The 16,069-nt window shown below is 57.9% G+C and overlaps 1 protein-coding gene across 1 annotated transcript; it reads left to right on the top strand.

Moving 5' to 3' along the window:
• The first annotated feature begins 938 nt into the window (after positions 1 to 938).
• Positions 939 to 15,828, top strand: COL9A2 (collagen type IX alpha 2 chain). Its single transcript, XM_055402262.2, has 32 exons — positions 939 to 1,059; positions 2,320 to 2,394; positions 3,576 to 3,611; positions 3,696 to 3,758; positions 4,801 to 4,854; positions 4,979 to 5,014; positions 5,107 to 5,130; positions 5,459 to 5,512; positions 5,824 to 5,877; positions 5,998 to 6,045; positions 6,274 to 6,330; positions 6,413 to 6,466; positions 6,800 to 6,853; positions 7,232 to 7,285; positions 7,389 to 7,442; positions 7,562 to 7,615; positions 8,769 to 8,822; positions 9,214 to 9,267; positions 9,499 to 9,552; positions 10,500 to 10,544; positions 10,910 to 10,963; positions 11,840 to 11,893; positions 12,158 to 12,211; positions 12,297 to 12,368; positions 12,596 to 12,631; positions 12,798 to 12,842; positions 12,932 to 12,964; positions 13,184 to 13,330; positions 13,603 to 13,657; positions 13,970 to 14,158; positions 14,932 to 15,009; positions 15,452 to 15,828. Exons 1-32 carry the CDS (start codon positions 988 to 990, stop codon positions 15,649 to 15,651), a joined length of 2,067 nt encoding a protein of 688 aa, XP_055258237.2. The 5' UTR covers positions 939 to 987; the 3' UTR covers positions 15,652 to 15,828.
• Positions 15,829 to 16,069: the final 241 nt, after the last annotated feature.

The raw sequence follows: 16,069 nt of genomic DNA, 5'->3' as shown, positions 1-16,069 counted from the left end.
TGAATGGTGGACACCTGGGCAGTGAAGACTTCAAGGAGAGAATGGCCAAGGCAGACCCAGGTGCCAACAGCTTCATGACTGGAGGACTAAAGAGCCTCACTGGTCTCCCAGCTGGGGTGGAAACACAGAGATGAGAGGCAGATGAGGAAGTTTAGAAATGGGGTGCAGTCAGCTTGGCGAGTATTAGCGGTGAAGCCAGGGGTAGACGGTGAAGGGGTATTCACAGCATGGCTGATCCAGGAAGGGCCTTTGTTGTTATTGTTCAGTCGCTCAGTCTTGTCCAGCTCTTTGCTGACTGACCCCATGGACCACAGCACACCCGGCTTCCCTGTCCTTCACTATTTCCCGGAGTTTGCCCAGACTCACGGCCATTAAGTGGATGATGCCATCCAAACATCTCATCCTCTGCGGTATGTTTTAACAGGGACGAGGCCTGATTGATCGAACGTGGAGAGGAACGAGGTGGATGGAGAGCTGGGCAAAGCCTGCTACAAGGTCGGCAGAACCTGCGGTGTCCTCGGCCTGGGCCCTGGGGGCCACCCAGGCCCGGGCTCGCAGGCTGAAGTGGCTGGGGACAAGGCTCAAGTGATGGGAGGCAGATTGCGGGTCGGGGAAACGGGCTGGGTCCCGAAGATCCGGCTGGACAGGCAACTCGGACGGCCCTCTTCCTCTTCATAGAGGAACGGAGCCGTGGTCCCGGCTGCTCTTCGGATCACCCGGCCGAGGCCTCCGGGAAGCCGGGCGAGAGGATGGAGGGTGGGCGCTGGCGGCTGGACAGAGCGGGGCGGAGCTGGGCCGGGAACGCCAGCCTCCCTCCCCGGGTCCTCTCAGGTGACAGACCCCGCGGGCCCCCCGCCCCGCCCAGCCGCATATTCAGGAGGCCCGGCCCGCCGGGTCCGAGAGCAGCCGGAGCCGTTGCGCCAGGAGCCTCAGCCGTCGGTGCGTGCGCGGTGCCCGCATCAGTCCACCTCGAGCCCGACGCCCGCCATGGCCCCCGCGGCCGCCCCCCGCAGCCTCCTGGTTCTCCTGCAGGTGCTGGGGCTCGCCCTGGCGCAGATCGTAAGTCCTGCGGCCACTCCCGCGCCGGGCTCCGGAATGCGGGGTCTGGGTCTGGGGTTCCGGATCCTGGGGTCTGGTGGAGTATTCGGCCTGCCACCCACCGTCTATGACACCCCCTTGCCTGGGGGGCAGCCGCTCACGTCCCTTCAGTAGGGGCATAAATGGAGTGGGGGGGGGGGTGGTCCGGAGATCTCGGCACCGTGAAAAGAGGTGGACGAGCCGGGGAGCCAGAGGGACCCTGTCCGGAGATGCTCGGCCCTGCCCGGGCCCGGCGGCGTGGGGCAGGAGCTGGCGCCGCGTCCTGGCAGCCTGGAGAGCCCAGGTGGCGGGGGAGACAATGGTGCCCATTCACGGAGCTCGGGATCCTCCGCCCCCGCCGCCTCCCAGGGGGCGCGGGCTCCAGCCAGACGCCGCTCCCGCTCGGCTGACGCTCTCCGCCCGGCCCGCGCGCCCGCGTCTCACTTCGAGGGCCGGCTGGGGGCAGGGGGCCTCACGCGACGCGGGCGCGGAGGGGCCGGGCCGGGGCGCAGTCTGGGGCCTTGGGCGGTTCGCAGCTCGCCCGTGGGGCGACAACTTGGCACTTCTCGGTCTGGAGATGGGGGTGGGCGCGCGGGCACCTGGCAAACGCCGGATCCCTGCCTGGATGGATCGCGTAAGAGCGCCATCCAACCGAGGACGGAGGAGCGGTGCTGGGAGACCGGTGATCTGAGTAGGAGAGAACAGGCTCGCCCTCCCTAGACACCTTGCCCCGCAACGGCCCCATCTCTCTGCGCCTCCCCAACTTTCCCGTCGGGCTTTATCCGCACAAGGGGGAGAGGTAGGGGGTACCTATCCATCTTCAGTATCTGTCGTCCATCTAAAAATAATCCAAGCAACCATTCATTGAGGATTAAGCATCTCTAGGAACCATCTTCCTTAACTATCCGTTATTTGAGTCATCAGCATCTCCTTCTCCACCCACGACCGCGCAGGGGCAGCGCGGTACAGTGGAAGGAGCTGGGCAAACCCAGGACGGAATTCTAGCTCCACAGTTTACCTCCTGTGATCATGGACCCCGAAATCTTTCGGAGCCTGTTTCCTCACCTGCAAACGGGCTCGTTAGTTTCGGCTCACAGTTCTGAGCCAGTCAATAAGATAATATATGTAAAGGTCCACAGTGCGTTATCAGTGGAGGGGAGTCCACGGCTCATCAGGGGAAGGTGCGCCCCTGGACGCCCAGTTCCCTGCAATGTCTGAGGGTTTCCCGCTTTGTGTTTTCAGAGAGGTCCGCCAGGAGAGCCGGGGCCTCCGGGTCCCCCAGGGCCACCGGGAGTGCCTGGATCCGACGGAATCGACGTGAGTCTCTAACCCGGGGCCGGGGGCGGGGAGGAAGGGGCGCGGGGGGCGAGAGGCTGCGGACAAAGGGAACTTTGTGAGCTCTGGGAGTGGAGGCGGGGGTGGCGGCGGTGAGGTCGGTGCCTGGAGACGCAGTGCCCCCTGTTGGCAGTAGGCAGCGCCGGCGCGCCCCACAAGGAGCCCATTTGTTCTACAAAAACCTCAAACCAGCCTGGAGCGGCAGAGCCCGTTATAGCTGCGGGTTGACAAGGAGCTGCTGTTCGGTCTACCTGCCACAGCTCACAGCGGTTCCTCATCCCCCGCCCCCTCCTCCCTTTTTGGGAGTGGGAGACGCCTTAACTCCTCCGGGCCCGTCTGGATGCCTCTTCAGGGTAGCTTGGGAGGCTTGGCCAGACCGCTGTCCAGCGGGGGCCAGACTCCAGTCTCTTCCCTTTACATTTTTCTTCCCGATTTAGAAGCAGCTGGGCTCTTTCCCTGCTCTCCCCGCCGTGGTGAGAGTTAAATACCTCATTCTGGATGCTCCCCCAGGAGGTCAGCCCCATATTTACACATCTCCACAGCTTTCTATTCAACTTGGTGTCCCCACCCTCCAGACACGGGCGCTGGGCCCCTGCCAGGCTCTCTGGCCACCACAGGCCCTGAAATGCCTGGAGGCCTCTCTGGGACTGAATGTGATTCCACAGGCATGTCTGTTCTCCACCGAGGATCCTCTGTCACAGCGGAAGGAGGTCCTTCCTGTCTTGGGGACAGATTAAAGCTGTCCCTTGGCCCTTGACCCTGCCCCATCTCATTCCCCTGACCCCAGTCCACCACTGCCCCCTTCGCTTACCTCCTTTTCCTAAAAGCCCCAAAGTTTCTTCCCACACTTGCTCAAATCCAAGAGGCACCGCTCTCGTAGACAACCCATTCACAAGTCTCATGACTGGCACCAGCCCAACACTGGCATGTCTAGAACTCACTTGCATGTTGATATCACCCTCTGCAACGTGCATGGGGTTGGTCTCAATCCACTTATGGTTTTCTTGAAGGAAAGGGAGCTATTTTCCTAAAAAGCACAAGGTTTGAGAGGACCCAGGGCAGAAGAGGAGAGGAGCATGTGGGCGGGTCAACCAGGGCTTGTGTGTGCCCATCTGGGGTAGCACAAGCCATGGTAAGCTTTCTCAACAACTTGTATCTTGCAGGGTGACAAGGGGCCCCCTGGGAAAGCTGGCCCTCCGGTGAGTGCTTTTTCCCTGTTGACCTTTGATTCTTCCAGGTCTCTCCCACCTGTGGCTAATATTTGCTCCACCTCTGTTTTCAAGGGACCTAAGGGAGAGCCTGGCAGAGCTGGGACAGATGGGCCAGATGGGAAGCCTGGGATTGATGTGAGTACTTACCTGAGCATCAAGTAGAGTAGGCTAGGGCTCCACCCCCTGACTTCCAAAACCCAGTTCTGGCATCTTCCCTGATCTGCTGTGCAGAGTAGGATGGAGACTCTACAGCTGTGAGCTCCCCTTACCTTCATGTGACTTTTGACCTCACACCCACACCAGGAGCACTGAATCAAGGGCAGATGGGCATCCAGAAGGCTTAGCAGCAGTCAGAATTTAGTCTCACATTTCTGGCCTCCAAGTATTACACTTAATTCTCTGGGCAGAGCTGTCCTTTTGCATCCTCTCCTTTCCTCCCCTTTTCCCTTCCCCACCCCACCCCCTTACAGCCCCAGGCGCTACTCAGGAGAAGAACATCATTTGGCCTAGAGCATGCAGTTCCAGGGGTTCATGGGCTCAAGGTCACAGGCTTCTGGACACAGGCTCCAAGGTCACAGGCTCCTGACAGGATCTTTGGGAAGTCATCTGGTTGGGGAGACACTTGAGTCAGTCACTAAAAGACAGGAGGAAAAAGTGGCCCCCCATGAGTGGCCTGCTGGCTCAAGAAGTGCCCATTAGGGCTGTGAGCAGCCACAGGGTCGCTCCAACTTATCCAAACCCTGCAAAGATTACAAAGCATATTGCCTTATACCTCGATTTTCATAGCCACCCAGAGAAGCAAGCATTGATTATTAACCCATATTGCGGATGAGGAAACCAAGGCTCAGAAAAAGTTGTCAAGGGCAGACGTTAAGAAAATGGCTAATCCAGACCCATATCTATCTAGGTTTTCTAGACTCCTAGACTGGAGATGTGAGGTCTGGGCTGACAAATCGTCGGGCCTTGGTTCCTCATCTTTCAAAAGAGGATAATCATCAAGGGCTAGTGTGGGAACTGGAAGAAAGGAAAGTGAGGTGTTGATGCCCATAGGCCTTCATGCAGTGTGGCAAAAGCCAGCCTGGGCCCAACCAGGAGAGGCCTCTGGACCCACCCTATCCTCCCATTGGTCAGGGAGCAGGTTTCCCCCTCACAGATGTATCTTCTTTTTCTTCTCCAGGGTCTGACTGGAGCCAAGGGGGAGCCCGGTCCCGCAGGGATCCCTGGAGTCAAGGTAAGTGGCCTGCTAGGGGCTCAGCATGGGCAATCTAGGTACCAGAGTTTAGGAGGCGCTGTGGCAGAGAGGAGCAGAAATGCAGGAGACCCCAGCCTCTGAGCCTCTGCCATTGCTTTTGCAGGGCCAACCTGGGCTCCCAGGTCCCCCTGGCCTGCCGGTGAGTATAACCTGCAATGACCTTAAGGGACCCTTTGTAGATAGGGGGACTTGTAAAAGGATCCATGAACCTAATCTTTCCTTCTGTTTCAGGGCCCTGGCTTCGCCGGACCTCCTGTAAGTCCTCAGGGATGGGGCAGGGCTCCTGGGACTCTCAGAGGGGGAGGGTAGAGAAGGGCTTCCAGGGGACTGGCCAGCCTGGGGAGGGGCCACCATACTGTGATGGTGTCAGAAATGGGCAGACTTGTCAGAGAAGCCTGGGCCTATCCACTGACTCTGAAATTCTCTGGTCCTTAAAGCCCTAAATTTGTCCTAATTTGTCAGCTTCTTTGGGGCTGGTTGCAAAGTGAAAGTGGGGAAAGGGGCCCTGGGCACCTGTTTCTGTGTTTGCGGCGGGGCCGGGCTAACCCTCTGAGGCAACCTAGCGACTGATGTCTGTTCCTAGGGACCACCTGGACCCGTTGGCCTCCCTGGCGAGATTGGACTCACAGGCCCCAAGGTGAGCCCCAGGCACTCCTCTGCTCGCTCTGTCTCCTGCCCTCTGCCTTCAAGTGCAAGCTGAGCACCTCTTCAGGAGTTCCTGGGCCTGCTTCTGGCCACCAGGAATCTCCTCCAGGTCTGGTGCAAAAATCCTTCCTGCTGAACACACAGTGGGGCGTCCTCTGCAGATTCAGGCTTTGATCTCCCCAGATCTCAGGAGGGGACCTGGAGGGCAGGATGGACAGGGTAGTAGCAGGAACTGGAGCAGGGGGCAGGGGTGACCCAGCCAAGGCTGGACAAGGGTATGATTTGAGCCTTTCTTGCTTCCAGGGGGATCCTGGACCAGAGGGACCATCAGGGCCTCCAGGCCCCCCTGGGAAACCGGTAAGTGTCCTCAGACCTCCCACGTGGCAGGGTGTGGCTGGGGAAGGACAAGGGTCTTCGGCACAAGCCTGGGGAGAGGAGGGTTCGAGTCAGGTTCCATCTCCATACATCTTTTCTCAGGGCCGCCCTGGAACTATTCAGGGCCTGGAAGGCAGCGCGGATTTCCTGGTGAGAGGAGGGGCCTGAGGCGGGGCTAGTCCGGGGAAGGGGCGGGTCATTTTGAGAGGGGCGGGCAAGGAGACAGGTTCCATCGGAAGGTAGGGTCCCTGGGAGATGGGGAGAGGATGCAGCTGAGAGGTGCAGCCAAGTGCGGGTGGAGGAGAGGTCTTGGGAAGCACTGCCCTGTTGGCCTGGGGCAGGCCAGTGACACAGAACCCTGCGGAATTTCTCTTCCAGTGTCCAACCAACTGTCCAGCAGGCGTGAAAGGGCCCCCAGGGCTGCAGGGCGTGAAGGTGAGCTTCTGGCCCAAGTCTTGGTGGGTGGAGCAGGGGAGGAGGGCACGGGATGTATTCTAAGCTCTCTCCTTCCCCGCAGGGGCATCCAGGCAGACGCGGGCTCCTGGGAGATTCCGGCCGCCAGGGGAAGCCAGTGAGTGCGAGGGAGGAGGGCCGTGGGAGAGTGTGTGTGGAGAGGGCCCTACTGGAGTCTCCCCGCATCCTTCTCCCTTCCCTCCACCTGTGGGGCTCCTGGGACGAATCCTTGAGCTGGGAGGCAGGAAGCCTAGGCTCTAAGTCAGTGTGTCCCTGGGCAAGCCCCTTCCCTTGCCGTGCCCCCATTTCCCTATCTGTCTTCCCTGGGACCCTATGCTTTCCAGGACGCCTTCCTGTCTGCTCTTGCTGAGAAGAGGATGTTGTCTTTGGTTGTCTGAACATTTGTCTCTCCATCTGCCTGCCTATCTGATCTCTCTTTCCTGGCCCTTAGGGTCCCAAGGGAGATGTGGGTGCCTCTGGAGAGCAAGGCATCCCTGGACCACCGGTAAGGAACACTTTCTCCACCCCACCTCATCCCCCCAGGAGACCTTAGTGGAGTCATTCCCTTGCTCTGGCCTCTAACTGGTGGAAGAGATGCCTGTGTCCAGCTGGTGAGGCTCTGGATGAGGCTGGCTGTGAGACACTGGGGGACTGGAACCAAGGCTGCTGTCAGCCAAAAGGCTCAGCTGAGGCCCTGGTTCTGCCACTGTTCCTTTGAGCGACCCTGGCGAGTCCCTGGCATCTCTGAGTCTCACTGACCATCTGTGACAGGGACTGTGTGCCTGCCTCAGGGAGACATCGAGAAGACGGGGCTGGGGTTCTGGGAAGGTGTCACGACGTGGGCCTTCTAGTTGCCATCACTGTCATTCTTCTGTCTTGACAGGGTCCCCAGGGCGTCAGGGGCTACCCAGGCATGGCGGGACCCAAAGGAGAGACGGTGAGTGGGTCTGGGGGGTGTCCTGCATGAAAGAGCTGCTGGGACCAGCCCTCTGGCTTCTGGGGTCCAGCCAGGACTGACCCACAATCTCTCCTCTCCCCAGGGCCCTCAGGGGTACAAAGGCATGGTGGGCTCCATCGGCGCCGCCGGGTCACCTGTGAGTCTGCTCCTACTCCCTGCCCCCACTTTCCTCCCCTGGACGCAGCTTCTGGGGCTGCAAAGGGTGTGACTTCCCGAGCCCATGTAACTTGGATTTCTGTCTGTCCTTCCTGCCAGGGAGAGGAAGGTCCACGGGGACCACCGGGCCGAGCTGGAGAGAAGGGTGATGTGGTGAGTCCGCAGTCACCCCTGCTGCCGTCAGGGCCCTGGGGGGAGAGCCGGGTGGACTCAGCTCCACCCAAGGCTCGTGTGTATACTGAGGCGCACACATGTGTCTGCTGTGTGTGTGCACGTGTAGATGCCCGTGCTCATGTGTTTTACTGTGTGTCTGTGCATGTGGGTGGCTGGTGTGAGGGGGGAACATCTGTGCCCGTAGACCAGCTAGCCCCAGCAGCTCCCTCCTCCAAGCCCCATCTGCTGCTGGTCAGATTCAGGCTTAGGGAGAAGCTGTAGGATCCAGTCCCACGGTCAGCAGGCCGGACAATGAAATTCCAGCAAATCAGTCATGAGGCTAATGGGATTTGGCCCAGATCCCAGTTCTCTTAACGCTCTCCTTTTTAAAATTAATAAGAGTATTTCTTCTGAGCAATTTTGAGTTTACAGAAAAATTAAGCAGAAAGTATAGTTAGGGGTTTTGTTGTTATTGTTAGTTTTTTTTATGATTATTGTGCAAGTCTTTAAACATATGCAAAGGTAGGGAGAATAATATCGTCAGCCCTTATGTCTCTCTCTCCCCAAATTAATCTTTTGTCACACTCACTTTATCCATTCCCTTTTTTCTTTCCTTTGCTCTGATATTTTCAAGCAAATTCTTAACATTATGTTGTTACCCATTTCATTTCTCAATATATCTCTTAAAAATAAGGTTCCTCACATAACCACAATATCACTATCACACAAGCAAAATTATCCAATTATTCCTGAACATGATCTAATCATCAGCTTGTGCTCAATTTTTCCTAATGATTTCAACAATGTCTTTTCAGGGTTCTTGTTCAGATCAAGACCCAAACCAAGTGCACACATTGTCTTTGGTTGCTGGGTTTCTTCACATCAGGGTCACTCAGGGCCTTGGTGGGTCACAGTGGCTCCTCCCCTGTCCTGCCGCTGCTCCCGCCCAGCCTGCTTGGTGCCCAACTCTACTCCCTCCCACTGGGTCCAGGGCAAAGTCACACAAATAGAACCCTCTCCACCAGCCCCTGCCCAGAATGGCCTGTGCCACAGGGACCCTGGGACTCGGAGGTCACTGTTCTCAGCAGTTCTCTGAATAGCCAGACTGGGATTCAGCCTCCTAAAGGTGGTCTGCTCTCTGTCTACTTTGCAGGGGAGCCAAGGAGTTCGAGGACCCCAGGGATTAACAGGCCCAAAGGGAGCAACCGTAAGTGGACAGAGGGCAGGGTCCAGGCGGGTCTCCAAGCCCCCCGAGGAGGCTTCTGGGGTTCTAGACTGAACTCTGTTGCCAGTGGGCTGGCTCTGTCACCTCAGGAAATGCCCTCTTCCTGTGCCTGTTTTTTTCACCTGTAAATAGAGTGGTGATGTAGGAGGGGTCCTGAGACACTCATCACCCACACAAGGGAAGGACTGTCATCCATCCCCTGAAATCCCTTCCCACTTCCATTCTCCTCCCCCAGTTAGCTGCTGGGGCTTTCCCAAGCTGACCAGGCCCACTTCCCACCTGTACACTGCCCCCCACAGAGGGACATGGATGGGGGCCCTGACCCCAGGCATCTCCCCATTGTGAATCTCCCTTCAACTTTCCTGCTGAGCAGGGACCCCCGGGCATCGATGGCAAGGACGGGACCCCAGGCACACCTGGAGTGAAGGTAGGAGTGGGGATGGCCCCTGGGATGGGGTAAGGGTCAGGGGTCCTCCCAAATGAGGCTCTGAGTCCCACTGCACCGAGCCTGGAGGCCTTGGAGCCTGGGATCCTCAGGTGTGTCACCAACACATTCCTTCTTGCTTCGGGGCCTCAGTTTCCCTGCCTGCACTCGGGTGGGGGCCATAGACGCCCCGGCTGGAGCTCTCATTTATGCCTCTGGTTCTGTCTCTCGCAGGGCAGTGCAGGACAGGCGGGCCGGCCGGGAAACCCAGGCCACCAGGGCCTAGCGGTGAGTACAGGGTGGAGCTGTGGGGGCCGCCACAGGGCAAGTCGCTTCTCCTCCACCGAGAGGCCAGGCACTCCGTGGCCTACTTCCCCAACGTGGCGTGAGTGGCTGATGAGGTGGAAGTCACATACCCAGGACTCATGCTCTGGACCTTGTTCCCTGCTCAGCTCAGGCCTTCTCACCAACTCCGGCCTGGCTTAGGCTTATCATTTATTTGGACAGCTGCCCCAGCCTTCTCTTAGATTATACCAGCCCTCCCTAAGTGGAATCAGACCATTTCCCAGCTAAATACCTTCCATGGTGCTCCACCTTCCTTGTTTCCCAAACCCCCACCCTGCAACCACTGCCTCCAGGAAAACGTCATCTGTCCAGTCATTCAGCAGAGTCACTGAGGTACAGGAAGTGGCAGGGGAACAGTTATGACCAGGATAGCTACACTCCTCGTCCCCACGGCTTATCTTAGCATCCAAGGACCACCATAATCTGACCCGTCAGCCACTGCCCTTCTTCACCTCTCCCTTCTCAACAGAGCCTTATCTTTTCTACTTCCTTCAGGCCTTTATTGGTTCCTCTTATTGGAATGCCCTTCCCATCTCTGAGTCTTCTCACAATTCAGGCCCACCTCCGTCCCCCACCTTCTGGGAACCCCCATCCTTCCCTGCCAGGGATACTTAAGTTGAGGTCTGCTAACATATCCACGTGCAGAGTGTTCCTGTGTGCACTCGTGTGTGCTCCTCTTCTCCCCGTGGACCACAGGCCTTGGAAAGCAGGTCCTTGTGTCCCTATCTCCTGTCTCACCGGGGATTCAGGGCTGGGCACAGTCAAGTTCATGGCCGGGCCTTCTGTTCTTCAGTTCCCAGAAGGCAAGGGAGGAATCTGGGAGGCAAAGCAGCAGAGGCTTAAGGTTCCCCGCTGCCAGGGGAGAAACTGACATCAGCTTCCTTTCACAGGGTGTGCCTGGCATGCCTGGGACAAAGGGAGGCCCTGGAGACAAGGTAAGGTGACCCCAGCCTGGGGCAGAGAGTTGGCTTCATCTGAGCAAGGGAGCCTGAGGGCAGGGCCCAAGGGCATGGCTTAAAAACTGCAAGGTCCAGGCCTTCTCAGGCTTAGAGACTGGGCCTGAACACAGGTTCATTGGGCCTAACCACCTCCCTCCTGTCGCCTCCCTCCCACCTCTCATCCTGGCCAGAGAACAGGATGGCATGGCTGCAAATCAGTGGAGTCCAGAGGACCTGACTAAGAACCCGCTCCGCTTCTCAATTCATTTGGTTCCAGAGTCTGTTTAGGGTTCACCCGGCTTCTCCAAGGCCAAGGGCCTGACTGGGCTACACAGACTGACCTTAGAACTCTTTTCCTGCAGGGTGAGCCGGGCCGGCAGGGTTTCCCTGGAGTCTCTGGTCCCCCTGGGAAGGAGGTAAGTGCCCCCTCCTCTGACTCAAGGGCTCTTCTTGCTTTGCTTCCTCCCCATCCCTCCCTCCAGGCCCAAGGACTCTGCTTTCAGCATACACAGCCAGAGTGAGACTGTGGGGTGCAGCTCTAGCCTCAGAGTGCCCTCGGGGCCACTCAGGGCTCTGCGGCTGACCAAGGAAAGCTCTCGTCTCTCTCTGCCCCCATTTCCCCAGTGCAGAGAAGATGGGGCTGCTTCTGTCCTGGGGTATGACCTCTCCGAATGACTGGGGCTGACAATCCAGCAGGCAGAGTCATTTACTCATTGCACAAACTTTCACGATATATCTGCAGCCCCCTAGACACTGAGACAGACAGTCTCCTATTTACATAGAGCTAAGAGATTCGTGTCCGGAGAAGGCACTGGCAAGCCACTCCAGTACTCTTGCCTAGAAAATCCCATGGATGGAGGAGCCTGGTAGGCTGCAGTCCGTGGGGTCGCTAAGGGTCGGACACGACTGAGCAAGTTCACTTCCACTTTTCACTTTCACACATTGGAGAAGGAAATGGCAGCCCACTCCAGTGTTCTTGCCTGGAGAATCCCAGGGACGGGGGAGCCTGGTGGGCTTCTGTCTATGGGGTTGCACAGAGTCGGACACAACTGAAGTGACTTAGCAGCAGCAGCAGTAAGAGATTCGTGAGAGAGACATTGAATTAAATAAAGACTCCAAATGTATTGGGTCTTATGAAGGAAAAGGTCAGGGACCCAAAGAAAGAAAGTGAAGGAAGTCTTCCCTGATGAAGCAAATTAGCTGAGCCCCAGGGGTGGGTAGGGGTTGGTCAGGTGTGGAAAGGAGGGAATCCTCCAGGCTACTGCTCACCTCCGGATTTCTCTGTCTCCCAGGGAGAGCCAGGGCCTCGAGGAGAAATCGGTCCTCAGGGCATCATGGGGCAGAAGGTAAGTGCCTGGCACAGTGGTCCCTCCCTGGGGGCCTCTGCAGCAGCTGGCACTGCTGGACCCAAGATCTGGGTCCTCTCAAGGCTCCATCGTGAGGCCTCCCCAGGCAGGAACTCAGTTTGTTGGTCTGTGAAGCAGAGCCAAGGACCTCCACAGCGGTGATAGCAGGAATAGAGGGCACTCTGACTATGCAGGGTCTGGGATCTGGCAGGGAGAGGCTGTCCCCGCTGATGACTGGGGTGTGATCTTAACTTTCCATTTTAGGGTGACCACGGTGAGAGGGGGCCAGTGGGGCAGCCAGGCCCTCAAGGCCGGCAGGTCAGTACAGGGCAGCTGAGATGGGCTCTGGGAGTATGTCTGGGCACCTCGTCTGACTTCTTTCTCTGGTTTCATTTCTCGTCAGGGCCCTAAAGGGGAACAGGGTCCCCCTGGAATTCCAGGGCCCCAAGGCTTGCCAGGCATCAAGGGAGACAAGGTACTAACTGGGACTGAAAAATACCAGATTCTGAAGGAGGGGTCAGTAGCTCTCCAGTGCCTCAAATCCACCTGGAAAAATGACCCCCTGCGGGTCTCCAGGGGCCCTGGGGAGGGAAGTGGAGCTTCAGAGGGGACTGTGGCTGGCAGCCAGGGTTGGGGGGACCTGTGGGCCCAGCCTGCCCTGGATGGGAGCTCACCAGGCTCTGGACTTCCCAATTTCAACAGGGTTCCCCAGGGAAGACTGGGCCCCGCGGTGGAGTGGTGAGTGCCAGCAACCCCCCTTCCCACCCCCCACCCCTCACCCCCACCAATCAGGGCATCTCTCGCATCGCATCGGGATGGGGAAGCGGGGGTGTCACAGGCCAGTGCAGCCCCTGCTCCCACGCCATGCGGGGCCACCGCGATCTGACCCTGTCTCAATCTGCAGGGCGACCCGGGTGTGGCTGGCCTCCCAGGAGAGAAAGGCGAGAAGGTGAGCGGGCTGCGCGGGGTGGAGGAGGGGAGCAGCGGGCGGGCCCGGGCAGCCCACCGCCTCGGGACAGCACCCCCTTGTGCCTACAGGGCGAGTCGGGCGAGCCAGGACCCAAGGGACAGGTGAGTCCTGCAGCAGGGACGCCACCTTCCCCGGCTCCTGCTGCCGCCCCTCCCGCCCCCCCCCGCCCCGTTGCCTCAGCGCCACTGGGGACTAGGACCGCGACTCCCCCCGCTCCCCTGCCCCCAGCCCACCCTCCCCCTACTCCTGCATAGCCCCCCAACCCCCACTCCTGCGCGTGCGAACCCTGATTCCCGCTCGGGACCCAACCCGCCCCGCAGCAAGGAGTCCGCGGAGAACCCGGCTACCCCGGCCCCAGCGGAGATGCGGGCGCCCCGGGGGTGCAGGGCTACCCGGGGCCTCCGGGCCCTCGAGGACTGGTTGGAGACCGAGGCTTGCCGGGCCAGCCCGGGAGGCAGGGCGTGGCGGTGAGTTGGCCTCCAGGGGAGGAGGAGTCTCTTAGGGAACGCGCCTCTTTGGGTTGGTTGCTGCTTATCCCCCGCAAAGGCTGGGAACTCCTTCCCGAGGCTGGTACCAAGCCCCGAGGTCAGAGAGGATGGGTGTGGGTGCTGGAGGGATTTCAGTCAGAAGCTGAAAATACCTCGGCTGAGAAAATGGGAACAGGAGGGGGATCACAGCACCAGAGCACTCAGACCTGGCAGCCAGGGGCTTCTTCCTGAATGACCTCCTCTGCTTTCAGGGCCGAGATGCCAGTGATCAGCACATCGAGGACGTGGTGCTGAAGATGCTGCAAGGTGAGGGGGCGCCAACTCCTCCTCACCACCAGGGCATCGCCAGCCTTCAGAAGACTCTCCATGTGGCCTTGTAGGAGAGTCGCGAGCCATGGGTGGCCATTCCAGCTCTGCCTCCAAGGGGTTGGGGACCTTACCTGTGTCCTCACCCACTCAGGACTTTTGAGGTCTGCAGAACAGCCTGAGGAAGGGGGAGGTTGACCCCCAGCTGTTGTGTCTGCACACCTGGTGGCCAGAGGCCAGGATGCTCTGCCTCCCCAGTTTCACTGAGCCACGCCCATCTTACGGACTTCTCTGTCTCCTCCCTCTTTCCAGAGCAACTGGCAGAAATGGCTGTGAGTGCCAAGCGAGAGGCCCTGGGTGCGACTGGGATGATGGGTCCCCCAGGACCCCCTGGGCCTCCTGGGTACCCAGGCAAACAGGGACCCCATGGGCACCCTGGCCCTCGGGGCGTTCCTGGCATCGTGGGAGCCGTGGGTCAGATTGGCAACACTGGGCCCAAGGGTGAGTGCTGTTCTGTGGTGGCCAGGAGATGAGGATTTGGCCAAGACCAGCCGCCTGGGTCTCGGTTATGCTGGTTGATGGCTCAGCCTCCTGTTTTCTGTCTTTCATCATTCCCCTTCCTAGGAAGAGGTATAGACGTTCTCACCCATGGCTCTCCCATGTAACTCCTGGGCTTGCTTTTTCAGTAGCAAATTGATAGAAACAAATGTACTAATGTATAGCCTGGGTTTTTTTTTTTTTTTTTTTTTGCAGTCGGGGGGGATGTTGTTTCTGTTTCAAATTGACTTGGTGGTACTCCATAAACATCCCTTCATGTTTCTAGAAGTGGGGAGGCAGATGAACAAAACAGTAAAGAAGGCAAGCTCAAGTCAGAGCAGGTGTGAGTCCAGACTCTGTCACTTTCTTATTGTGGCTCTTGGACAAGTTACCCATTAATATTCCTGGGTCTTAGATTTATCATCTGTGAAATGGAGATATTTATAGTAACAATCTCATAATTGCCAGGAGGATTACATTTAGAGGTAATTTACATGGAATTGGTATATAGTAAATGCCGACTACTGACATTACCAGACACTTTCCTGTAATGAACTTCACAGGAATGGACCTGTCTTTACTTAATCAGTTCTGCAGTCATTTCCAACTGTCTCCTATTATAAACTAGCACAAAATAAAAATAATTGTTGCGTGTGAAATAGAAATTAAATAGCAAGCCAAGAAGAAGAAAAAATTTTCCTATTCTGAAAAACTAAGGCTTGGTTCTTTCTCTGTAGGAAAACGTGGAGAGAAGGGTGATCAGGGAGAAGTTGGCCGTGGGCACCCTGGGATGCCTGGGCCCCCGGGGATCCCAGGTAAGACCTTGGCTCTTCCCTGTAACAGTCCTGTCCCTCAGTTCTGGGATTAATGACCTGAGACAACTGGATCTCTTCCATGGAGGCCTCCCTCATGCTCTCACAACATAAGGCCAACTCAGTCCCACGCATCCAATTTTTGCATCCCTTTGGAGCAGCCAGGAGCCTCTGGGTCAGGTCTGGCTGGGAACTGGACAGCTGGGATTCCGAGGACTTCCTGGTTTACACAGAAATCTGTTTCACGGAGGGAAGGGAAGGGGCATTTATTCCCCAGACTCACTGGGAGTAATGGACCATGAGACATGACTCTCTTAGAACCTGTGTCCGGGGCAGAGTCCCTTCTTTCTATGGTGTCCTTGACTTTGGTTTCCCTGAGAGACTGAGGAATTTGAAGGCTGAGAAAAGAGGAGGCCTTGATGTCTTGACCTTTTCCCTTCCATAGGACTGCCTGGCCAGCCTGGTCAGGCAATCAACGGCAAAGATGGAGATCGGGGGACTCCAGGGGCCCCAGGAGAGGCAGGTCGACCTGGCCTGCCAGGCCCCATGGGGCTGCCAGGCTTCTGTGAACCTGCGGCCTGCCTTGGAGCCTCAGCCTATGCCTCTGCACGCCTCACGGAGCCTGGATCCATCAAGGGGCCATGAGCATCAGGCCAAGATGGAGCCCAGTAGGCATCCTGGGGGGGAAAGGACTCGGGCCCCTCTGGGTGGACATGTACCCCATGCCTCCAGGAAACTAGCTTTTCCAGGACCTTTCCGTCTGAGATCCAGGAGTCCTGAGGAAAAGGAAATTCTAAAACATGGGGGAAGGGAAGGGAGGGCATCAGATGAAAAGGTGAGGCCAACAGGGCACGTGGCACTGGAGAGTCCACAGTCCAGAGAGGATGGGGTGGCCTTCGTTCCTGGAGTACCGCTCAATGTCATCAAACAAACGTGACCTTAATCTGCATCCTCCTCCACTGGCCATCTTGTTCTTGGGGCAAGTGGACTGAGGCCTTTGCTAGTTCCTGATCCCGTTTTCACCCCCAGCCTTACTGGGTGACTGCCCAGAGGGGGCCATCCT

Source organism: Moschus berezovskii, chromosome 4 (assembly GCF_049115385.1).
Source record: "Moschus berezovskii isolate FMDL1 chromosome 4, NW_MosBer_1.0, whole genome shotgun sequence".
In the NCBI taxonomy this organism is placed as follows: domain Eukaryota; kingdom Metazoa; phylum Chordata; class Mammalia; order Artiodactyla; family Moschidae; genus Moschus; species Moschus berezovskii.
This window is presented reverse-complemented; position numbering and strand designations above follow the sequence as displayed.

What these genes read in the sequence shown, in the direction of transcription:
- COL9A2 (XM_055402262.2), top strand. Translation starts at nt 988, where the DNA reads ATGGCCCCCGCGGCCGCCCCCCGCAGCCTCCTGGTTCTCCTGCAGGTG. An exon ending in CAGGGCTGCAGGGCGTGAAG is followed by an intron (nt 6,331 to 6,412) that starts GTGAGCTTCTGG and finishes CCTTCCCCGCAG; the next exon opens with GGGCATCCAGGCAGACGCGG. An exon ending in AGGGCATCATGGGGCAGAAG is followed by an intron (nt 11,894 to 12,157) that starts GTAAGTGCCTGG and finishes TTTCCATTTTAG; the next exon opens with GGTGACCACGGTGAGAGGGG.